At 33.3% G+C, this 26058-nt stretch overlaps 1 protein-coding gene across 1 annotated transcript in view; it reads left to right on the top strand.

Moving 5' to 3' along the window:
• The window catches only part of RYR2 (ryanodine receptor 2), a 352078-nt gene that overhangs the window by 162767 nt on the left and 163253 nt on the right, over positions 1–26058 (top strand). The window contains 10 exon segments of the mRNA XM_085219664.1: positions 933–1007; positions 1885–2041; positions 4737–4901; positions 6329–6450; positions 9767–9950; positions 10667–10802; positions 15043–15138; positions 21133–21251; positions 21657–21790; positions 23458–23699. Of these exon segments, the coding sequence (XP_085075790.1) occupies positions 933–1007; positions 1885–2041; positions 4737–4901; positions 6329–6450; positions 9767–9950; positions 10667–10802; positions 15043–15138; positions 21133–21251; positions 21657–21790; positions 23458–23699 (1430 nt within the window).

Raw genomic sequence — 26058 nt, 5'->3', positions numbered from 1 at the left:
AGCAAGTGACTTATAATAATATTTGGAGAAAATACTTTCTGTGAAATCTAAGGGGGGATTTTGTACATATTTGTACATGTACTTACAATTTATTTTTAGTATATGAAACACGTTTGCTTGTTTTTGTGCATGGATCATGAATTTTTTAGTTTCACTTCACTGTCTTTTAAAAGCACTCAGATTCCTCAATATACGTACAAGAAATGAGAGGGGTTACTGTATATTACAATTTTGAAATAGGAAGCTATTAATTTTTGAGATACGTGAAGATTGCATCAGCGTACTTGTAAAAACTTCGGTGCCATGCCACGATAAGATAAAATACAGTACAAATAGGTAAATCTTCATAATTCAATGCAATAGATTGAATAGTAATTTTTATAAGGTAAGTTCTGAGAAAATACTGCCTTTGTTTAGAATAGCATGCAGTGATAATTAACCCTTATCATTTGATGATTGTTTTCTGTTAGAAAATAGAAATATTGTAATTATCAGCTTTTTGCATTTTTTGTTTTTTTTGTTTTTTTTTTCCCATGGAATCTTTGTCCTCAATAAAAACTGTAAGGTAAAGTCTAAGTGATCACCTATTATATATATATATTTATATAAATAAATAAATATATATATATATATATATAAATATTTAAATATATATATATATAAATATTTAAATATATATATAAATATTTATATATAAATAAAATATTCACAATAATGGATGGATGCTAAGGGCAACTAGATAAAAAATGCTTGAATATTTAGATCTCAAGACTTGTATGGTAAGAGCTGATTTTGAATATGATAACCTTTGGAAGTTGCAGTAGTTGTCTGTGCTATCTTAGCATGAGAGATACAGTTAAATAGACAAGAAAATATGATGGTTTTTTACCACAGAGCTGAACATTTAGTGCACGCTTTTGCTTGTTTTTCAGAACTGTCCATTATGAAGGTGGTGCAGTGTCAATTCATGCTCGTTCCCTTTGGCGATTAGAAACTCTGAGAGTTGCGTAAGTAAAAGCTGTCACAGAAGAATACTCCATTTAGCTGGGTATTTTTAGTACAGTGAGAGTGATCCTATTACATCAGAGTACAAGCTATAAAACCAGATTGATAATAAAAAATCTTCCTAAAAAAATGATACATTGCTTTCATGAAAAATGATCTTGTAGAAAGTGTAATATTGCGGTTTTTGTTAATACACTTGCTGTGTTTTTTTTCTTTTAGTTGCTATAGCTATTGATGAACTCACAATTTTCTGTTTTTATACAAATATGTGATATTGCACAGAAAACTAGTTCTGATTATAATTCATGTGTCACTCCTAACTTAAGACATTTAGATGTCTTGAAATGTAAAAAAAATTACAGAAAGAAGACTACCTTGTAAGAGTATTGGAATGATATTAAGGAGTTGTGCCTTAAAAAGAAAATGGTTTTAGGAATGCATTGTAAAATTCTATTATATGTATTTGCAATTAAATTTGTAGTGACTGAAAAACAATTATTTTTAGAGACTAAATCAGGGCCATTTAAGACAATGTTATACTCTAATGGTGCTTTTCTCTGACTGAGCATTCAATTTAATGGGATGATGGTAAACATCAGTGGTATAGCAGTGAAATTTTTGCTTTGAACAAAAGTTGGTCTTGGAAGTTTTTTAAGTGACAGCAATGAAATAGTGTAGAGGGAAAAACCCCTTTTACCTACAAAGTAGTTACTCTCTTCCTTATAGTCTGACATGTAGAATTTTACGCTTTTACCATTTTGCACTTTTATTGACTAGTAAGCAATGTAATGTGCTTTAAAACATTTTCCCCAAAAGTTAAACTCCATGTCTTGTTTAAAAAAAAAAACAAAAAAAAACCATTTCCTTGAACTTTCTTAGGTGGAGTGGCAGCCACATAAGATGGGGACAGCCATTCAGACTAAGACATATAACAACAGGAAAATATTTAAGTCTCCTGGATGACAAGAGTCTTCTCCTTACTGACAAAGAGAAAGCAGATGTAAAATCTACAGCATTCTGTTTTCGGTCTTCCAAGGTATGGAATCAGTGCAGCATTATTATAATTTATAGTAATTCCAGTATCTTTTCAATGAATAATAAAAGAACTGAGTGTAATTAATATCTAGTAAACTTCTTCTGTCATATTTCATTGGGTAAGGCTATTTTATTTTTTTTTCCTTCTGCTTGCCCATTTTTGAATGGTTTATTTATATTCTCATTTTTTTTTCTTATTAACTTTCCTGATGCTTCACTATTTATGTCTGTGGACTGACATAGGAAGCATTTACGGCATTGTTTTTTGTTGTTTTTTTTTTTTAATTTAATTAGGAAATTGTTATTTCTTTCACTAGGTATGATATTGCTATCCAGTTTCCAATTGCCATAGTTTAAATTTTCATTTGACTTTCAATAATCATTTTAAGTACAGACTAGTACTTATCAGTTTAAAATAATACTATGATGAAGTCTTAATATCGTTTGATTTATCTTACTGATGCTGAAATTTTGACAATAGCAGTGTTGTTTGTTTTTTTTAATTATCTTTAAAATATATGTACTAAGAGTCAATAACTTATATAACTACTTGTATATTTGGGATGATAAGAAATTAATATATACCTGGAAGCAAGTTTACAGACCTTTGAAGTCTAATAATGAAGTCTTTAGAACAGATTGGTTTTGAGATGCAGACCATATATGTAGGTAACTCTGAAAATAATGCCTCATTTATTTCTGTGGAAACTAAGACAGATACAAAGATCAAACTAGCACTAGCTAATAGTTTCTCAGCTATACAAATCTGCTTTTCAACATAGTCACCACCATTAGTCATTCTTTTTTTTTAATCAACAATGAATAAGAACCTGCTATTCTATGCTACTCATATTCTATGCTCATAAAAATTTGCACCAATGGAGGTGACCCATTGTTGCTGTCACAGTTACTGAATTGCACCACCCATCACTTCAGTGTGCTAATATCCACTGTTTGTATCCATAAACATTCAACAAACATAAATAGAGTGAATGAGTAATTTTTTTGGGGGGGGAATTCATAGGCACATCTATAATTGTATGCACTTCCAGATATCATTTTGTCAGGTTGTCCCTCTACTACCATCTGTTGCACGCCACCAACAAAATGTAATGGAATATTGGCAGGAAGGTTCATCCTCTATTGCCATACCACAAACATCTGCTCATGTGTATGTGCGCATATCCAAACAGAAAGGCCATAGTTAATCCATAAACATTCCAGGACAAGGTAGTACAGTTGTATTGGGGAATTCCTATTGCTTTTTTTTATATATGATAATAGTTATTCTTCTTTGAAGCAAAACGAATAAAAGAACTCATTTACTGCTGCTTAAGATGGAGTCTTTAGTTGGAGTTGCACCATAGAGAATGCAACAATGTACTGTACTCTATAGTTTTACTTCATAATATAGATGATTGCATTTCTAGCAATACTGAGAATATCAGTAATCTTTTGTTGATGTGGAAAGATGAGTGGTCTGTATTTTTTAATGAGCGTATACATATGTTGACTTAGATACTGACATTCGTTTTAAATTAAGACTTATTTAGAAGGAACTGTGGAGAAGCCTTAGATGAGTATATGGTAGTCTCTTTTTTTGCTGAAGGTGAATACAGATTATATATTGTTGAAGGAATGCTGTGTTTTATTTCATAAGGATGTTGACATTAGAAAAATGTCTTTCCTCTTAAAAAAAAAAAAAAAAAAGGGAAAAAGGAAAAAAGGTTTAAAATGAAAGATGCAAAAACATAGGCGTCATCCTCTACAGTCTTTCTATGTTTTCTTTTCCCCCAACCATGTATGGACAAACCATATAAACTGGGTAAGACGAAGTCTCTAATCTCCATGGAATACAGAACATTAATAGATTTTTCCTGAATTTGTAGTAATTTCTGCCTTTCAATGTCATGTTCATAATTCTTTCCTTCACTATCTGAAAAGTACATGAAGGTCTTGCTTGTTGTGATACAGAATGTTAGCTCTAAATAGGCAAAAAGTTAAGTGAAAGAGGAGCACCTTTACTTTAATTGCAGTGTTCCTACTCGGAGTTCATCTGTATTTTTGTTCTGTCACCTGTTCTTTTGTAAAATTTTATAGGAAATACACTATTGTCAGCTTAAAAAGCAGTTATGATTTAGCTCTCTCCAGTCAGTGAGATCTGCTAGAATTTCAGTCGTGACTTTGTGCCCAGAAGGTAAATAGTGGGTCAGAAGAAAATTTAAGAAATTGAAATGGCAAGCCTTAATCATGTGAAACTTTTTCTGAACATTGTAAGGAGTGACAGAGAAACATTAGAGTGAAATAACACATGTAAAGCTACACTTAACAGATAAATTTTGTTCAATATTAAGATAAAATAATATTAAATAATTTTGCCCATTTAGCCCACAAAAATATGGGAAGATTGGCCCGTATTCGTGTATGCATGCAATAAAAACTAGGCTTATAACAAGCATGTCCATCTGGAGAAAATGTCACATTAATCAATAAAATCTGTTCATATCCAGTACATTCTCAGTGCTTTGCATCACTAAGGCAGTTTGCAGACTGTTGCAAAAAACAATTGCTTCTTTTTATGTTCCAGTTCACCAAATGAAGATTTTTGATCTTTATTTCCGTAGAAAAAAAGCTTGCATAGTATTCAATTTGATGCGTGTCAGTTATTGTTTTCATGTACATTTTTTTTCCTTCAGGAAAAACTGGATGTAGGTGTGAGAAAAGAGGTAGATGGAATGGGAGCACCTGAAATAAAATATGGAGATTCAATATGCTTCATACAACATGTAGACACAGGCTTGTGGCTGTCATACCAGTCTGCAGATGCAAAGTCTGTAAGAATGGGTTCTGTGCAACGCAAGGTAAGGCCATAAATAGGAAAGCACTTCATTGAATTGGTCTGGTAGGGCAGCAAGGGAAAGTAAAGAAAACTACACTAGGAGAGTGCTAATTTCTAGGTTTAACCATTTGTTTCTTCCAGTGTAAAGTTTTGTTTGTTTGTTTGTTTGTTTGTTTGTTTGTTTTTTAATAATAATGAAAGTCAGATTTACATGACCTACCGAATTCCCTAACTTAAAACTGAACGAAGTACATCTACCTGCCTCTTGATATTAACTCACAAAGACTGATAAATCTGTATATGTTTGATGACAACCTGAAGTACTAGTATTAGGCAGTATTATATGTTAACACTCCTTTCTTCAATGTTTGTTGTAGTTTGGAATAAGTGACTGTTTAGTTTGAAGCCCTTCCATCTTGTGAGTGTATTACTTTTTGGGCTGGAAAATTCAATTCTTGTTTCAAGACCTGAGGAATTTTTTCTTCTAAAGAATAATAACCGTGGTTAAGCAGAAAATTATCTCAACATAATGAAGTGGGAAAAATAATCTTCTGTAACTTAATACATATTCCAGAAGCTATGTGTGTATTAGTATAGCTAATGTTCAACTTTGTGGGGAAACTTTTCCGAAAGGAAAAGAATATTTTTGCCTTCTTTTATGTAAATGAAATAAAATACAATGACATATTGGAATTCTTATCAATAGTGTGGTGTAGAATTTTCTACTACTGTTTTACATGCCACAAGTACAAAGCGGGAGTGAAATTGCTATCATAGTATTTAGGTACTTAAAATTTGTGTGCATAATACCTGTTTATCTATCTATCTACATGCATGTATTTATGTATTCTATAAGTATCTTCTACAAAAGTAGTATATGTTTGGAAGTCAATGTTTTTTATACATATATTATTAATGTATATAATTATAATTTTAATTCTAAAACATTTAAAATACGATTATATTATTGAATAATTCTGTAATTTAAGTAACAAATATTTGTGTATCGAAAAAAAGTTATCTAAAAAATGTTACTACATAGATTAGATTGAGTACTCTTAGAGCCATGGTAGCTAATTACAGATAAAAGTAAGTTATCAGTAGTGATTCGAGGTGTAGTCAGGAAACAAAACCAATAAAAGTATCAGTTTTTTTTACCTTATCTGAACTTGAGGGACCTGCTTCTGAGTAAGTGAACATCTCTTAGGTTGAGCAAAAATTGCTCCAAACCCCTTAGCCTTTTTAAAATATGTACATGTGTTTATTTGTGTGTATATATACAAATAAATAAACATGTATGTGTATATATATATACATCAAATATATTAAAATAATGTATTTTAAATAATGTATCATTCACTTCTCTGCCTTACTGTGTGAATTTTCATACCTCTTATTTATGACACGTGTTAAATTTTGCAGTGATAGCTTCTTATTTTTATACTGCAGGCAATAATGCACCACGAAGGTCACATGGATGATGGTTTAACATTGTCCAGATCTCAGCATGAAGAATCCCGTACAGCACGTGTCATCCGTAGTACAGTCTTCCTTTTCAACAGGTTTATAAGGTATACATTTAAAAAGATCATTTTGTCACTTCTTTATTTTCTTTGGTGTATTCAAAGTGACTATTAATGGTGCATTTTTAATTTGACAGAGGAAAAACAGATGAATAATTCTCAGGCTAAACTTTATGACAGTTCTTTACCAGCAAAGTACTGTAGTGGCCAATTTCTTTTCTCTATCTTGATTTCAACGTATAAAAGTACTGAAAATGGAAAGAAACCACAAAATTTGGTGTAGGCCACAAAGTGCAACATCTAGATTTTTTAGCTCTTTCTTTGCTAAGTATAATGTAAGATTAAAAAAAAAAAAAAGTACTGTAGCTTGAAGTACTTGATACCTTTGTCTAAAAAAACTTAATAACAGCACAATTAGAAACAAATACAAGAGAAATGCAAATGCTGATATGAAAGTATTCTTCTATTTTATATTGACCCACAACATCAGAGGTGCATAATTGGTGGTGTGGCAATAGAGATCGAACCTTTCTGTCAATATCCCACTACATTTTGTTGCCATGCAACAGATGGCAGTGTTGGGGCAGTCCAATAAAATGGTATCTGACATGGAAGTGTGTATGAAGTAAAGGTGTGTCATTGAATTCCTTCATGTGGAAAGAATTGCACCCATTGACATTTATCAACTCTTGCTAAATGTTTGTGGAGACCGAACAGTGGATGTGAGCACAGTGAGGTGGTGGTTGGTGTATATCACCAGTAGTGATGGTGACAGTGGGTCACCTCTACTAGCGCAGATTTTTGAGTGCAGCATGTAGGCTCTTGTTCATGGCTGGCAAAAATGCATAGCTACTCGTGGTGGCTGTTGAAAAATAGTGTTTTGTAGCTGAGAATTTGCTTTATCAAATAGTGTTATTGTGCTCTTTACATTTGTTGTATTTTCCATAGAAATAAATAGGAGGCATTAACTTTCACGGTGATATAGGTGTATTGAAAGTGTCACCAAAAGTTCTCTTAGATATGTGAGTTTATATCTTGTTTCTGCCCTCCTCCTACACATTTCCTCATTTATTCCCTTTTTCTTTCATGGAATGTTTCATTTTGCCCTCTAAGTATATGGTATTTGCATTTATTTTCCTACTCCAAATCTTCTCCGATAATACTGATGGATATTACTTTTCAAATGTTTCATAACTTCAGTAGTTGAAAAAATGTCACACTTGTGAATGTGGTTGGCAGTAGGACATCAATGATAGATAAGACTATATTTAATGAAAAGAGTTTCTTAGGAACTCATTTTTCAGAGACTACAGTATGGGAGATGATGACAAAGCAACCATGTCTTGACATGAATGCACAGTTGAAGATACAGATGTGTCAATTTATTGAAAAATGTTTACTTGAATACTTAAATAACAATGGAGAAAAACAACTGTAAGAAAAGTTGTGTGCTGTGTGAGAAAATACAAAAGAAATCAAAACCCTGGTTAGCTTTATAAATCATATGTTTTCTTAGGACCTGCTAAGAATGCAATAAAAGGTAATGAGAGAGAAAGACAATGTAATGAAGAGGTTTTACAATTCAAGGTACTACTAAATTACAGTAGAGATTTATACAAAGTGCATTGGAAATCCAACATTGTGTTTAACAATTTAGTTTTGGCAGAATGTTACTTTAAAAAGAAAAATGTGAATTGGAGAGGGTTGAAATTATACTCCATAAATGTGTAGCTCTGGAGAAAAATAGGTGACAGTTTCATAAAATATGCACATAATAAAAATTAAGTTTTTAAGATAACTTCTGCAGCTATGTTTTGAAATATTGTATTACTTAATCTAACCAATCTAAAAATCAAAGAGATTTTTATTATTCACCAGCAAATATTTCTACTAGATTTGTTTCCAAACACAGATGTTTTTCAGTTCACAATCTGAGATGAAAATACCAGTTAACATGTCAGTGTTGGTTTTTTTTGTTTGTTTTTCTTTTGTTTGTTTTTTAAAATTCAAAGTAACAAATGAATACCAAAACAAACAAACAAAATCACCCAAACCACCGCAGTTGTGAGTCAGGTTTCCAGGATCCTTTAATGCCTAATGCAGGAAATGGGGGAGATAGTGCAATGGGGTTGGGGGATTCCACCTGTGAATGTGGGTATTCTGTGCCAGCCGAAGCTCAGCAGGCTGTAGATTAGAATAAGGGAAGCACTAATGAACACAGAAAGGATCTTTTTGTTCTGTAACTAGATTATTCACAATCAAAAGCTAGCAAGGTAAACCTTTTACAATGGCAGAAATGAGAATGAGTCCAAACTGAAATCAGGAGTGTCAAATAAGCTGCCTCCTCCCTCTCTCTCCACTGGTGCTATTAGGTGGGCCCTTTTCTTCCCTGCTGCTCTTTACCCAGTGCTTAAGAGCCAGGTTGTCTCATAAGCCCTGCAGCGTTTAATAGGCATCCTCAGAAGTATATTTTCTTTTTCCTTTTTGAGGGTGGCTGTGGATCTGCAGAACACAAGTATCCCTTTTTTTTTTTTTTTTTTTTTTTTTGTGTGTGTGTGTGTGCTATGTGCAAACCCCTCTGCTCATTCCAGAAAGTTCTGGTGAGTCTACTGCTGCCTTGACCTGAGGCAGCAGTCTGCCTTGCCTGCTGCCCACCACTGCCTTCTCCAAGGTCTGTATGGCAGCGATGGCTGTGTTTCAAAAAAGATAAGTTTTAAATGGAGGAGAAAATTATTTTATTTGTTATTATTTTCTTTTTGGAGTGGGGATCTGGAGAGCACAGTATCAAAGAGAAATTGGATTACAAGCTTTGTCTGGGGTTCAGCTAAGCAAGGGTCAAGTTATACATGGAAGAGAATGGTCTGCTCTCCATTTCTGGGAGACAGTGAGCAAGACCAAGCTTGAATTTTGTATCAGAGTTAATAAAAGGCTAATGAAGTGTTGGGACAGACTGTGGGAGAGCTGGATCTCCCAGTGCCTGGGGAAACATAGTCACTGCAAAACATGCTAGAGATGCGCTTGAGATATTTACAATATCTTCTCCTTATCTTCTCTTTATCTTTTGGTCTGAAAATGCTAAACACACAGGTAGAGTAAGAAAATTTGTTTTCTGGAAATATTTTTCATGCTTCTAGTCATGGGAATGACTGATAATGACGCTATGATTGTTTGCTAGGGTTGCTTGAGAAGGAAAATGTGGATCAATAAGTGGCAAATGGGGAAGACATAAGTCACCGTTAAGAAGTTGTCAGAAAAGAAATTGAGCTATGGAATCTAAACAAAGATTACTTTTAAAATAATGAAGTGTTGATAAGGTAAAATAAATGCTTTCCCAGTACTCAGGAGACTTTGCATCTTATTTTAGGGGCCTTGATGCTCTCAGCAAAAAAGTGAAGTCTTCCACAGTAGATTTACCTATTGAGTCAGTCAGTCTGAGCCTTCAAGACTTGATTGGCTACTTTCACCCTCCTGATGAACATTTAGAGCATGAAGACAAACAAAACAGGCTCCGCGCACTGAAGAATCGCCAGAACCTCTTCCAGGAAGAGGTATCTCTGTTTTTCATTTTTTCCCACTGTTTTGTCTGCAAGTACTCTTTTATGGTGTCTGTCATATTGATGTCTAATCAGGAGTAAACTTGAAGAGTCTGTCTTATACAACTCAGACTATTTGCTATATTTATAATGTTTTAAGATCTGTTGATTTTCCTGTGTATGCAAAGAAATATATTAAACGCCTTTAAAAAAAAGTTATATATTAATATAGGCAAACACCCTGGGCTCTGACTATAATTTACTCCTTTAGTGTGAATTAGTTTCTTCTCTTATAGCTTCTTCTCTTGATACAGGATGTTATAGTTTAATAGGCAAGCTTCAACTATTATGCTTAATTATCTTATAAATACCTTATTATCTATTATTTCTCTGTAGGGATAGTTGCCTGTGATTTGTCAGATGGTTAAATGTCTTCTAGAATAGGATGCCTGGAATACTGTGTATTTTTTTTATTTTGATTATCTAATTGGTAAATTTTTATTTTCACAGCAGTTGAAAACATGCATTGGTGCTTTTTTAAAAAATAAATAAACAAATAAATAAATTACCTTTTCCATAGATATTTCTTCTTTGACTCCACCTGTCTCCTTTATTGTTGTTTCTATATTTTCTTAGATACTGGAGAATCTTAGATGTTTGTGTCTAGACAAGGTTTTATTGTTGTTGCTTTGATTTTCTCCTTCTCGTAATCTAAGCCTTTCAATTTTTAGGGCATGATCAACCTCGTTCTTGAATGTATTGATCGCTTGAATGTATACAGCAGTGCAGCTCATTTTGCAGATGTAGCTGGGAAGGAAGCTGGAGAAGCATGGAAATCAATTCTGAATTCCTTGTATGAATTACTAGGTAAGACATTCTGTAGGTTGCTTAGATTCTTTTAGGTCAAAATTGAAAAGAAATATATATCTGTTTTGGTATGGGATAAGTTGGTACCTTACAAAATGCATTGATTTTTGCATTTTTCAGGTCCTTGCATGTGGATAGGAGGAAAGTACACTGAAAACGTAACATCTGTTTTTTGCGCTTTAAAAAAAATACTTAACCGAGTAAATGCTTTTTTTCATATCATTGTGTTGCTGATGTGTCTTGTATGCTGCCCAAAAACATATAAATCAATGGTGTATGGATTTATCATTCTTGTGTTAAAGAGCCATAACATTGTGCTCAGTTTTTTTAAAGGTCTCTGATTTTTCATGTGTATGGCTGTAAAACTGCAAACTGAATCAGAAGTTTACATAACCAAGGCACCACTTATTGGTAACTTAGAATTATTGACTCCAACATTTTACTAGGATACAGGACGTTGAGGAAAGATTATTAGCTGATAGTTGCAGTATAACATGAAGATCTTGTTGAGTTGCAGTTGCTGTATCTCACAGTGTATTCTGTAAATGCTTGTTAGTGTCCTAATCAGTTTTCTATTTAGGTAGAAGTATTCAATCACTTGATTTATTTGCTCAGCAGTTTGAATTGCATGTCTTATTTATGTTCTACTATGATTAATTAAATAGAGCTATTAGTCCACTGCTGTAGCTGCCAGCATATTCACTTCTCCTAAGTTGTTGCTTACAGAAGGAAATTTAACTTCCTAAAGGATCATTTTGTCAGTTCCATGCTTCTCTGTCATCCTCAGCTTTTCTCAGTGCCATAACTAAGCCTAAATATTAACATTAATGCTGACCTTAAGTGACTGAGGACAGTCACATTAAGCATTCCTTTTGTGCAGGCTGCTTCTGTGTGCTTATGTTACTGTCAGTGTTATGCACAAACTGTAGTTGGGCATGCTTTGCTTGTTTTGGCAAAAACTTGAGTTTGGTCCAAGTCTTCTCAAAGGATTGTCATCTCACTTTCCAATAAAGCAGAAGGCATTTGGTGTGTCATTTATACTCATAAAATTCCAATCCTCAGAGAAATGATATTGCAAAGATATGTAATAGTTAATATCGACTCGATTGAAAACTCCACAACTGAATACTGTAAAATTGAGTAAAATTGTTATGAAGTGCCCATATGAATGTAGTGTGTGTAATTGGTTCTTGTGGATGTGCACTGGGAAAAATGATCGTATACTAGCTATAGGAACCATTTTTAGTATTCATTTATGATTGCTACTTAATTTTCTCTTTGTTACGAAGTGTTGTGTTTTTGAATTTTACTTATTGTGAGCCTTTTAAATTATTTTTTGGAAAATAAAGCTATTATCTGTAAGTTCCATTGCTGTTCCATTTATGATTAGTGGTCTGAATAGTTATAGTTATAATAAGTGTTCTTGAAAACACTTTTGTAATAAGGCAAATAAAACATATTATCTTCCTTTCACTGAGAGAAAGAGGTGGAGAAATTTAAGTTAAAAGACAAATAATTCTAGCTCCAAAATTAAAAGCTGTGAGGTCTAGATTTTTTTTTTTTAAATATTCAGCAGTATTTCATGTAAAGCATACTGAAAAATGGCATTCCTCCAGATGTCAGAAGTGCAGAAATAGGAGTTTAAATGACGCGTCTCACTTAAAAATAAACAGATGGTGAAACTGAACTGTCTGGCCTATGAACAAGGTAGTTTATTTGTTTATTTTATTAAATATTACTTATTTCCCTACAAGTAATTGTTTTCCTTTCCTTACTATTCAGCAGCAAAGCTAAGCAAATGAGGCTCAGGCAGACTGGAGGAACGACTGGCTTGAATTCTGAATCATTATTGTATAAGTCTTAAATTTCCTATTGACGAGACCAAAGAATCGCTTTTGTAAAAGTCTACTTGTCCTGTACCAAATATAGATTATTTCCATGGGCTTTTCTTGATGTCCCAGCCCTCCTCAATGCCTTTACATTACTTCTCTTCTTCACAGAGCTTGTCTATAATCAATAAAAAAGTCTATAATAGAAATTAGTATTCCTGAACTCTAGTGGTAGCATTTAACAATATGCTTCTCCTCTTATAATTCCCTGAAATTATTTTCAGATAATACTTGTCATGATTTTCATTAATCATGTAATATATCATGGTATAGATTTGATATAATACTTTTCACCTTACTGAACAGTGGATTGTATTGATTATTTCCATGTACTTATATTTTATGTGTCAGAATGTCAGGTCCTCAAGTAGTGCATTTTATAGATGAATGCAAACTGATTTATGTGTCTTAATTTTGTGACATCCCTCATGAAAAAAATTTAGAAAGTCATCGAGATGATATTCTAATACTTACAGGGTAATATTACAGTACATCTTACTAGAAAATTTGAGATTTGTAGCATGATCCAATACTTGAGAAAAAGAATAAAGTGAAAGGCTGGTTACACATGTTATATTGTCAGGAGAGATAACAGCAACTTATGAAAGATTCCTATTCCAATTATAGAATCTAACATGGAAAAAAATTTTCTTGCTGTTGAAGAAATTAGAAATTTTAATTGAGTTTAAGAGAGCTTAAGTTCACTCTTTCTCTTTTTTTAATTCCCCTCCTCCATCATAATTTGGGAAGAGTACTATTTCCTTGAGTTATTTTGAGATAAATACATGAAGATAAATATATAAGAGATTTTTGTGAAAAATACCACATTTATGCATGTAATTATTTTTTTTCCTTAGTTAAAAAAAAAAAAAAAGAAGGAATAAATCATGGTAGTTTTCTTCTTTCCTACTTCTCTGTTTAAAATAGGTTTGTACTGAAAAATTTTCTTCAATTTATATGCAGTATATTAAGGTATCAGCTGAACTCGAAACTCTGAAAAAGTAAATGTATAATGGAATTTTTGGTGTAAAATGTATTTCCCTTCTGTTATAAGGCCATATGAAAATCTCTCAGTTATAATTTTATCTGATTTATGATATAACTACCTTGGCACTAAAAATTAGAGGCAGAATGCTCTGATAATATTCTCTATTGAAGCAGCTGCTAACACAGGAAAAGATTTTTTTTTTTCTTTTTTTACTTTTATAGTTTATTTATTTGCTATGAAGCAATTTGATTTTGGTCTCTATCCTTGTGATGAAAAACTGTCAGTACAGTGACTTATTTGCTGTGAACTCTGAGAATGCTTTTCCACTTTAAAAGCACACTTTCATATCATACTTAGAACCTTACATAAATGAAAAAGCAAAAAACTACATTTGGGATACAATATAGTAAATTTCTTCAGCAATAAATTATAAACTTTACAGAGTGCTTTTATCTGTGTACTGTTTGAATAAGTTCAAAACAGTTCAGCAACTTTCTTAAATCAAAATTGCTGATATTTATAACTGATATATGATATGAATAACTGATATTTATAAGCGGAAATTGTGATCACCATTGACACTTAGTAGGACCAATAACATCTGCTGCTGAAAACAGCCATGGAAAATTGTCAGCAGAATTGAACAACATTCTTATGATGAGTGGTTTGCACTGTTCCACAAACCAAACAAGCATTAGTGCCTCACTATTTTTTTTTTTCCTGAGAAGAACAGGTGCTTCTCTAAGACCTTCTTCATATGCTAATCCAAGCAAATGCACATACTCCTAGACAGGGAAGTCATTTGCATGCCTGTAGAGCTCAGAGTTTTCCAGTCAGTTATACTCATCAAGTCAATGCATGTGTCCAGTCTACTTCAATCTTCAACTTAAAGCATGAGTTCTAAATCAGTTATCTCCTCCTTACTTCTCTGTTAAAATTTGAGTTTCTGGACGTCTACCTTGTTTAAGTTCTTACTTACTCTTGAAAAAATTATTGCTCATCATTTATGTTATGTTCATTTTCTTCTAGTGTTTCCTATTGTTACAAAAATGCTATTAAACAGAATTTTTTTTCCTACAGTAGCAGCTGACTTTTGTGATGATGTTCTGGGTTTCCGTACTCCATGTAGAATATTCTTCAGGGGTTATGAAATACATTAAAGGTTAATTTGATGCCAAGGGTATTCTTTAAGTGTATCAATTACGTAAGTAATTTAAATTTAACATGAAGAACATCAATAACGAAGGATTAAGAAACTAGTTTACTTGATTCAAGAATCCTTGAAAATCAGGGTTACTTTAATTCAAATGGATTTATAATTGTGAATTCTTTCTTTTTTTTTTTTTTTTCCTATTTCCCATAGCGGCTCTTATTCGAGGGAATCGTAAAAACTGTGCTCAGTTTTCTGGATCTCTTGATTGGCTGATCAGCAGATTAGAAAGACTAGAAGCATCTTCTGGTATGATTTTTAGTATTATAACTTCCTTATTTTTCCAGTTTTTCACTTGTTTAAACTTGGTGATATACTTATTATTAGTTATCGTGAAGTTTTTCCAATGGGAGAGCAAATATATTACTAAATTAGATTTATATGTTTAACACTTTTACATAGTGATTATGGTTGTAGTTTCAGTTTAGGTTCTAGTAATCTTTCCTTTCCTTGAACCAACAGATTAAGATGCAATTGGTTTGTTCAGGTTTGGTGAAACAATTCTGTGTTTTCAGTTTCTAAGTTGTTTTCTTTCTCTAATTCTAGTATGTTCCTTTCCCTTCTCATTGGAATTCTGCATGTTTTTCAGCATTTGCATCAAAGAAGCGTAACAGTCGTCTGGAGTAGATATAGTTCGTGTCATCTTGAAGGAGTGTATTTGTAACGTAGAAGTTCACGTGATTTCTTTGAATATATATCATATATGAATCTTCAGTAAATATTTGATTGTAGAAGAGTTACATCTATAATACACATATATTTTCTTTTTCATCACATCTGTACCCTGGTATCTGACTGATTGAAGTTAGCAAGAAAAAGTGTGCCTGAGACACATTTAGGATTTGAGAATCCAAGTGTCACTTCAACCTCCATTTTTTAAGCTGCCTTGTTTATTTTTATTTGACATTACCTTAAATTTGGCAATTTATTAACTGTATTTTATTATTATTCTTTAATTTTATAAAATATAGTCATATTTTTCTCATGAAACTCTTAGTTTTAATCCCTTAGCATTTCTTGATTAGCAAGATCGTAGCAGATAGAAATGTGCTCGAATTCACCTGCTTAGTGGCTCTGTGGTGTGGTTAGTGTCTGTATTGTTCAAAATTACATGTACGTATGCTGGGCTGTACTGTACTTTCCACTGAAATGGTGAACCTGGCTTCTTCCTCCTTGGAAGCAATCTGTTATCTGTAAATCTTATCTACAAACTAAGTACTTGTAATTTTAGTTTTCCAGTGGATTTTTTTGAAAATACTGGGACTAGACATTGTAAAACAATGTTTTGAACTATATTGGAAAATTATACTAGGTGTAGAATAAAAAATAAATAGCACGAACACTGCACGTTAAATTAATGTAAATAATGACTTAAGAATTTATCTTGGTGTTATGTGGCGTTGACATTGCCAACTTGATAATGTGTACCACTTTGCTGTTTTAAATATAGTTAACTTGCCTATAAAAGGATTCTGTAAAAGGATTCTAAAGGATGCTTGTTTGGATTACCACACTTAGCATGTACTTATTCTAAAAAAAAGAATTTTGTTGTTTATTTAAAGCTATTCTTTAGTTACTTTTTGTTATAGTTCTTTTTTGTTTACATGTTTATTCCTACTGCTGTAAACAGACAGTAGACAAATCTAATTTCATGAAAGAATATTTGCTAAGTGTATCCCAAAGTAATTGAAAAGTTACTGGATCTATGTTTCTGTAATTAACAGTGTTGATTTCATGGCTGATACTTTAGTTTCTTGCCCTATTTCAATGATATAAACACAGACTTTTACATTTTCCTTACATAAAATTTTACTTCACATATTTAATATCTGTTATTGGCATAATCTAGAAGCATGTCTCTCAATAGTTAACAATTAAAAAAACTTAAAGTTGCCCTACTAAAAAGATATTTTTCAGAGTTGAGAAAATTCTTTAGTGAGTCCTCTGAGAAGCATAGTAAGCTTCCATGAAACTACAGACAATTTTGTAATGCTAGCACTACTGGTTCATGTTTATCATTTCACAGCGAGTGTAGAGATCAAGGTGGATTTCAAGGATTTATTATTAATAATAGCACATGGAAGGTATATTAAATCTACAGCAGTAGATTTGGACAATGTTCCATATTTACTGTTTGCTATGCTTCAAATTTTCATTGTCTGCTTTTCTATCTCTGTAGATTTCATTATGTTCTGCTTTGTTTTGCATAATGTTTTCTTTCCATCCCCTCTTCTGTGCAGTCACCCAGTTGGAGCTATTTCTGAGTTGCAGACTAAGAAATATTCTCAAATTGCAATTATGACTTCGTTGTGTTCTATACAATATATGTTGTTGTTGGAAGATGATTGTATTGGAGTCTTTTAAACATTATCTTATACAATTATGTTACAGTAATTTCAAAACAGGAAGACTCATGGGCAAGATAAACAGCAGTGAGAATAATATAATAACCACCTTTCTGTTTGCATATTTGTAATTTTTTGCTATCATTTCTTTGTTTTAGTGCTCTATATTTTGTGAGTAGGAAGGAGCATAATCGTCTTTCTTTGAATAATAATTCTTAGTTGATGACAGAATTGTCCTTGAGAATTGCAAATGGGGAGAGTTATCCTTAAATCATTGTGGCCAAGGAATTTGACTTGTGCCTTCATTATTTTAGCATTTCACATTGACAAGAAAAGTGTGATGTTATGCAGTCATCTCTTATCTATTATTTGCATTCCATTCTCAATTAGCCCCTCCCCAGATTCAGTTCTGCTAAGCTGAATCTCTCCCCAGAGCCACTTTCTAAGTGAATGCATCTACAGATTTTAAAATTCCTAATTTTTAAGATATCTTATATATGTGGATGATGGAAAGGGAAGATGAGGTACTGTTCCAGTATAAAATATGAAATTCATAACAGTATGAAATGCATTAGAGCAACTTAAAATGCTGTATTACATCGTTACTATTATATTTAAAAGAAAAAAAAAACAACAAAACAGAACAGTCACAAGGTTAAAATCAGTCTAGACAATTAAAACGTAAATGTTTATGATGCTACAGTGAAGTATGAGATGAATGCTGTAACCAGAAATCTGTTCGCTCTGTAAGACAGTGAAGGCTTAGCATGTAATGAATCTAATAATATCATGTGAAAAATGTTTCTTTGAACTAAAAATGTTAGGAAAACAAAATAAAGGCATTAAATATATAAACAGTAACTGAGCTGGTTGTACAAATTAGACTGGAAATTGATTAAGTTCATGATCTTCACTGAAGCAAAAGTAAGAAAACTAAGATTTGTCTAAGTATAAACGTGCCTGAGAGCAGACTATGTCAGAATTGAGGTCTGACATGTGCTGAGTGAAAAATGCAATGCAAGTGCTTTTGGATGTCTCTTTCAGTGTATAAATTAAGATTAGTCTTTCCTTCTGAAATGTATTTCAGATGGGATTAACTAGTCTACTAAAATTTCAAAGGATTAAAGCCTACATGAGGAATCATAAGGAAGGCTGGTTATTCAATGTCCTAAATCAAAGATTTTAGGAAGCGCATTATCAGTTTATGAGTAGTTTTTAAGGCAATCTTTTTACTCTAGTATTCTACAGCATGAAATTAGAGAGGTCCTGAAATATATTCTGCTTTTCATGTTAGTCATTAAGAAAAAAATTTCAGCCATCTTCATCATGATATCTACATATGTTTTGTGATATGTATTTTATTCAAACACTTTCTGCTTAACTGCCTTGAGCAACTTCAAAGAAATCAAAGCAGGTCCAGCTGTCTTTAATATAGACAAATCTAAAAGTGAATCAGTCCAAACCAACATTGTATGTTTATATGCATTCTTTTTTTTGAATACAGAAAGTTTGCCCTTCAAAGCTAGTGTATTTGATAGTCAGCATTCAACCACCACAGAAGCTGAAAAAGATGCTGTGGCAGCTGAGTCTGTTTGATAGCATTCATTTATTTCTCTTGAATGTTTGCACCTTTCAAGTATTTTTACTTTCATTGTTGAAAAGATGAAAACTAGACAAGAAAAAATATTTTAAAACAGAATCATTATTATGAATCTACCTGCACAAACCTGATAAGGATGTAGCTATCACACTGACTTTATGTGGTATTGATTCATAATGGATTACTGATTTTATTCTTAGACAGCACATTTTAATCCATTTGTTTCCCTGCATTCGCAGATTACTGTGGCATATGATAAAACAGTTAATCATATTATAGTTTACCTCTCTAATTTGAGGGCTTTTAAGCTCAAGGAGGGCAGATTGGGTACCATGGGGAAATTCTTCACAGAGAGAGTGGTGAGGTGCTGGAACAGGCTGCCTAGAGAAGTTGTGGATGCCCTATCCTTGGAGCTGTTCAATAGCAGGTTGGATGCGGCCTTGAGCAACCTGGTCTAGTACCAGATCTGTAAGGGGTGTTGGAACCTGATGAACTTTGGGGGCCCTTCCAACCCGTGCCATTCTATGATTCTTTTGAAACACTTTTCTTCGGTAGGTAGTTTTAACGTTTTGAAGTGACCCCTGCCTATGTAGCTGGCACTGGGTGGACCATTTTCCTGAACACTGCATTTATTGTGTCCACTGACAAAGTCTGACCTTTTAATTTTTTGCTTTTTTTTTCATTTTACACCTGAATTTTTAGTACAGAGGACACATATGTGAATGAGCCACAATTTTGAAATCCTGAAATTTTATAGAATCATAGAATTGTTAGAGTTGGAAGGGTCCTCTGAAGGCCATCTAGTTCAACTCCCCTGCAAGGAACAGGGACTAGATCAGGTTGCCCAGGGTCTTATCCTGCCTAGACTTGAAAGTCTCCAGGAACGGGGCATCAACCACATCTCCGAACAACCTGTCCCAGTTTCTCGCCACCCTCACTGTGAGATGATTTTTTCCCTTCTGTCTAATCTAAATCTACCCTCTTTGAGCTTGAAAATATTTCCCTTTGTTTTATCCCCACAGACCCTGCTAAAGTCTGTCCCCTTCTTTTCTGTAGCACCCTTTTGGATATCAAAAGGCTGCTCTCAAGTCACCTCAGAGCCTTCTCTTCCCCAGACTGAATGGCTCCAGGTCTCTCAGCCTGTCCTCATAGGAAATTTTGTTCAGTTAGTAGTTCTTTGGAGCCTCCTCAACTTAGGTGGGCTTCCTATTACTCAGCTGTTGGCTTGGTAGTCTCTTTCTTACTTGAGATGGAGGGAAGCCTAGAGTGCTCTTACCAAGGGAATATTTTTATCTGATGCCTCTTTTCACGCTATGGGGAGTCTGCAGTGCTGTGTTTTTCTTTCATTAAAGTGTGGCAGAAGACTGCTGTTATGGATGCTGCTTTGCTACATTTAAGCATGATTTAAATACATGGATAAGGATGGAATGATACGAGATGTGTAGCGTAAATAGAAGTTACAAATATCTAGATTTAGGACTGCTTCTCAGCTTTCCCTCACTGACTTTTTTCACTGTGAAAATTGATAATAATGAATATGCTTAATACTTGTCTTTGCCAAATGTGGTAGCTCCCAAAGCAAGTGACGACTTGATCCAGCAGATGTGGGAACCTATAAAAATTCAATGATTCTAATGGCAAGGGCTGCTGCTTCACTGATACTAGAATTCCACTTAATTGGGAGGCCACTTGTGATTTAGTCATTTTTGCTTGCACATCTTAGTTTCATGTTGGTCTTTATTCCGCTGTTTCAAGACCACTGTTGGCTCCCAGCTTAACTGTTACATACACAAAGAAAATGATACAGAATGGGCCAGTATACTGGCAATTTACCTCTTTTTTTGAAATTGAAGATATAATTCTGTTAATGATTCAAATGGTTTTCTAAGGGGAGAAGCAGAAAACTGTAAATATGGAGAACATGTTTTATGTATAGAATATATATGCAGTGTTAATTCTTCACCTTTTGGGGCCATTGAAAAGCAGTTCTTTACATTTTGAATTTTTGAGCATTGATCATCACGTATTTATTGGTAAAGTTTTCAATTAATTTACATTTTTTTCCTGTCCTTTCTGACTTTTACTACGCTCGCTAATTTTGAGAAATCCAGAAGGATAATACCAATCTTGTTTTGGTTTTATCTATTGTTTACAGGACTTTCTGAAACTAATGAATTTTACTGGCCAAATATTGGAAAGTAGTATTTGTAATTATAATTTTATGTATACTTTGAATTATAATTTCCACTCCCTCCTCCTTCTTCCCCTCCCTCCCCCCCCCCTTTTTTTTTTTTCCAGGAATACTAGAAGTTTTACACTGTGTATTGGTGGAAAGCCCTGAAGCTCTAAACATTATTAAGGAAGGACATATTAAATCAATCATCTGTCTTTTGGACAAACATGGAAGAAACCATAAGGTATGCATTGAGAGGGACATATGTAGTTAAACATTTGTGAACAAATAAACCACTTGCTCTGTACAGATGTCGGATTTCAAATACTTTAAAACAGCGTTCATAGTTAGGAATTAAACTTTTTCTATAGGCAGTTTGAAGATGCAAAGGTGGAGATGTTATTTGGTTTTTGATGAAAGCATTGATACTAACTCAACTTCAAAGGAAGCAGGAAGGAAAAAACAATATTATTAAAAGAATTTCAGAATTGTTGTAAGGATATGAAGTTCATTAACACAGTAACTTTATTTTACGTGTCTTCCATTAATACAGTATAGAGCATTATATTGCCAGGAGTAACTCAGAGTGATTATGATCTCTTTAGCATGAAAAAATATTCAAGATGAAAAATAATTTATTATTTTCCAGGTTTTGGATGTCTTATGTTCTCTCTGTGTATGTCATGGAGTAGCTGTGAGGTCTAATCAACATCTCATCTGTGATAATCTCCTACCAGGAAGAGATCTGCTCTTACAGACCCGCCTTGTCAACCATGTGAGCAGGTAAAAATAAAGTCTTGTAGGCATGAACAAATCAGAATGAAACTTGTAGGTGAAAAAGAAAAAAATATCCACTGCAGAAAAAAAGTTTTACATCCAAAACTTTTAGTAAGATATTTTACTCTCATTAGGATTTTAAATACTCTGCTCAATTTTTGTTATAATCAAAATATCATTAACAGAGTGCTGATGCAAGATAAAGTTGCTCTAAACTATCTTCAATATGTGAAATTATGGAGTCCCTTCAAAAGATTATCGTCTAGATCTAGCTATACTTTCAGAGTATCATCAACCACTGTTTTGTGGTTGCCTTCTTCCACTGAAGTTGGTCAAAAACAAGAATCTAGCATCAAACACTTTTGCCAGTGTCTTAAAATAACCTTGTTAATTTAGGGAGGGCTCTCTACCTCCTTCCCAATGGAAGAATTATGAAAGTCACTTTCCAGCAGATGTTAATAACTACTTGGAATGTAACATCTTTAACCAGTAAAGTCATATTTATAAAGTAAATGTTTATCCAGAGATTGAACTTAGACTGAGGCAGAAGAATCTGGCTGCCAGTGCAGATTCATGTCGTCTTCTTCTGTTTCAAACTTATACCTGTTTGGAAAGTCTGCCATTAAGTGAGAATGAAAATTGAAACATAGAAATATTAATTATAATTTGTAGGAATTATACTTTGTAGGATTTATTAGATGCTGAGAAAAACTAAAAAAATTCAACAATTGTATATTACAAGGAGACCATTTCAGGTAAAAATAAATCTGAAGATGAAATGAACATTTTCTAGCTGACCCATTCACTTACATTTTTTTTACCCATATGTGAACTTACCCCCTCCTCTCAATCCAATACATCCAATAACACACGAACATGGAAAGATGGTGTAGTGAAAACAGTTGCATGTCAGCAATAACTTTGAGCAATTGATGAGTAGGAGGTAATTAAGACTTGTGTTAAAAATGCATGAGAAGAAATTTTAAAGGTAGAGAACTGATTGAGCTTTTGAGATGGCTTGGAAAAGGGGAGGTGGAGCTCTCTCTCTCTCAAATGTGGCTGTAGAAAAAACTTCTGTACTTAATGCAGTTTTTTGCTGTTAACTGTGAATGTGTCATGAATCAGAATATTGATATTCTTGCAGTGGTAAGGAAAAACAATTATTTTTCAAAGATAAGGAAGACCAATTAAATGTTGCAAACATTTAGAGAGAATGAAATTCGCTTGCCTTGCATCACAAATAATTGCCATCAAGGTCTCTAAAATACTGCTGTTTGACAAGCTATTTGAAAGTACTGCAAAATTTTAGTTGCTAATCACTACTTAATAAAGAGTAAATTGGATGTTTAGGTTGATTAAACTGTAGGCTCTGAACTGAGTATTAAAAAAACTGATACTGTGTTTAGTGAAAAATTTGGTAAGTGATTTTGCTAATAATTTGCAGATGATATAGCCTTTTGGGAAGACAGTGTTTTGTTTTGTTTTCTTAAAGAAAAATGTTTGCTTTGAAGAAAAAAAAAAAAAAAAAAAGAGGAGACAAAAGCAGACTTAATTTTACTACTGTTGTTTTAAACAAACACAATGAGCCCTAAATTTGAGTTGAAAAGTCTACAGTATTGCACTGTGTTCTTGAGGAGAGTTTTTAATGTCCACGTTTATACTTTCTGTTTTAGTATGCGACCTAATATTTTCTTGGGAATTAGTGAAGGCTCTGCCCAGTACAGAAAATGGTACTATGAACTTATGGTGGACCACCTAGAGCCTTTTGTGACTGCAGAATCAACTCACCTGCGAGTAGGCTGGGCTTCAACAGAGGGCTACTCACCGTATCCGGGGGGAGGAGCAGAATGGGGAGGAAATGGTGTTGGTGACGACTTGTATTCTTATGGCTTCGATGGTCTGCATCTGTGGTCAGGTACTTTTTCCTTCTTTTTTCTCTTTTTTGTTTTCTCATTATGTTACACAAGGATCTTAAGGTTGGAACTTAATATCTGCTTGGAACAGTGCGTTTTTCTCTGCAGTTAATCAAATGTTTCTGTTGACACTGGAAATATATGAAAAGAGTATCCCACCAGAATATGCTTTAAGTTGATGTTGTATCTTGGAAAAAAAATGTTTTTTACAAAGTAACACAGAATAATTATTTATGCTTCAGCATGAGAATTTTGGTAGTGATAGCTCTTGGGTTTTTATTTAAAACTTCAAATGTACAAAAAATAATTCTATCAATCAGAAGTCTAGGTTTTTAATTCCACTATGATAGTGGGAGAATTGCCTGAGAGTTTTAATTCATACAAATCTTTCTTTTTCCAAGATAATAATAATAGGTATTTGTATAAAAGGGGATTAAAAAACTTACTGAATACTTTTCTACTACAGTTTCATCTTGTCGAGGAAAAAATATTCTCCCATTTATATTTTGCGATTATTGAACCATACAACTGGAAACAGGGCAAGGCTCATTGGACAGACAGTTTGTGCCACTGTGAAAATATGAAGATCCTTAACAGATGAGAGAGACGTTTTGAAGAGTCAGCTCTATGTATGATTTAAGTCTTTGAAGATTTGAGGCATTGTGGCTTGATGCTTGGAAAAGAAGACAGTTTTACACTTCAAAAGAATTTTTCATTAAAAATAGCAAAAGAATGTATTATTAAGTAGTAATTTATCCAGTAAAGTGTCTTCTTGGGAATGTAGCTGCCACTTTTGCTCTCATGTATACTGAAAATTGCTTTGGAACAATGTTGCAATTAATGATGTCAGTAAAGACATGTCATAATCGAGTTTACCAGATAGAATCTTATTAAAGAAGAATCAGAAAATTATGAGCTAACCCAACTCACTTATGTTACATTCACTTTTGAGGAGGAAGCAAAAGGTTACTTAATATCAAAATGATTTTTCTACTCACTGGTAAATTCTTAATTAGAAATATCACATATTAAATAAATAATTATTTCTGTTTCTTTGTTCCATAACCCATCCCAGTCAAAAAATTCAGCCCCCCTTTATAAACACACGTTTTATATATTCATCTCTGTTGTGAATTTGGCTTGTAGATTTGAAAATATTTCCACCTTTTTTGATATTTTCTAAGGGAAATGTAACGCATACATCTGAAACTTTGAATTGTAAGTAGTTGATTGCGAAAAGTCATGGCTTTTCTTCTTCCTCCACAATCCCAGGCTGTATCTTGGTGAGTCTGAAACATTCTGATAATCCTTGGAGCATGAAGGATTTATGGCATTAATGAATAGCAACAATAACTCTCTGAGGTGCTGTTCTGGAATAGTCCTTTTTCAGAGTCATATTTATTTAATTTAAATTTGTTTCTTTAGTCAAAGAATTACTTTCTCAGGTACAAAGATGTGGAACTCATAGGATTTTAATGCCTAATACTTCAAAAAGTGCTTAGACAATTTTGTCTGACTGTATATAAAGTCAAATAACTTTATATGTTTATTTTATCAGCCAGCCCTTCATTGAACCCAATAACTTGTATTTGGCTAAATTCTAATATCTAAAAAGGCATCTGGTCTCAAGTTGAACGTCTTAAGGAAATAATGTGTATACTCTTTTCACTAATAGTTCTTTTTAGTGTTAAGTTATTCTTGCCATAAAAAAATAAATCATTTTCTTTAATTTGAAATTTGAAAACTAGCACTTGACTGTTGTGATGTTTTTATCTGCTATTCTCTACAGCAATCTGTGAGGTTTTGGATGTACAACTGGTAGAAGATAGTTCCCTTGTGAGACAGTTCTTACACTGTGACTTTTACGTTGTTCAGCAGTGTTTTGTGTAAATTTCTCAATTTATGAGGTATCTTCCAGGTTTCTCAGCCCTTGTTCACAGAATAGATTACTTTTAAAGCAAATGAACAAAGGGGTAGATGGAAGGGATATAGTCTTGGAAGGGGTAGATGAAAGTAGCATGAGCATGAGAAAATATTTTCCTTTCTTAACTGTACTGCTGATTGAATTATAGAAATCATGACAATTATGACCAGCTGCCTGTATGAGTGGGAACTGATTTTCCCAGAAATTCAGAGCCAGGTTTAATACATTTATGCTGAAATTAAATGCATAGGATGTTCAACAAGGTGCTTATAAGTTCTGTTGTTTTGGGGAAGACTTACCAGATAGGCATGATTCTGGGAACCAATCCTCCCAGAAACCCATTTCCTGAGGGATGCAGCAGAATAGGAGGTGCTGTTTCTACACCTTCTGAAAAGTCTTCTAGGATCAGAAAGAGAGTATGTTGGACCATTGTTTTG

The sequence above is a fragment of the Meleagris gallopavo genome, chromosome 2, assembly GCF_905368555.1.
Source record: "Meleagris gallopavo chromosome 2, MGAL_WU_HG_1.1, whole genome shotgun sequence".
Lineage (NCBI taxonomy): Eukaryota > Metazoa > Chordata > Aves > Galliformes > Phasianidae > Meleagris > Meleagris gallopavo.
Note: the sequence above shows the minus strand (reverse complement) of the source record. Positions and strands in the feature narration are given on the sequence as shown.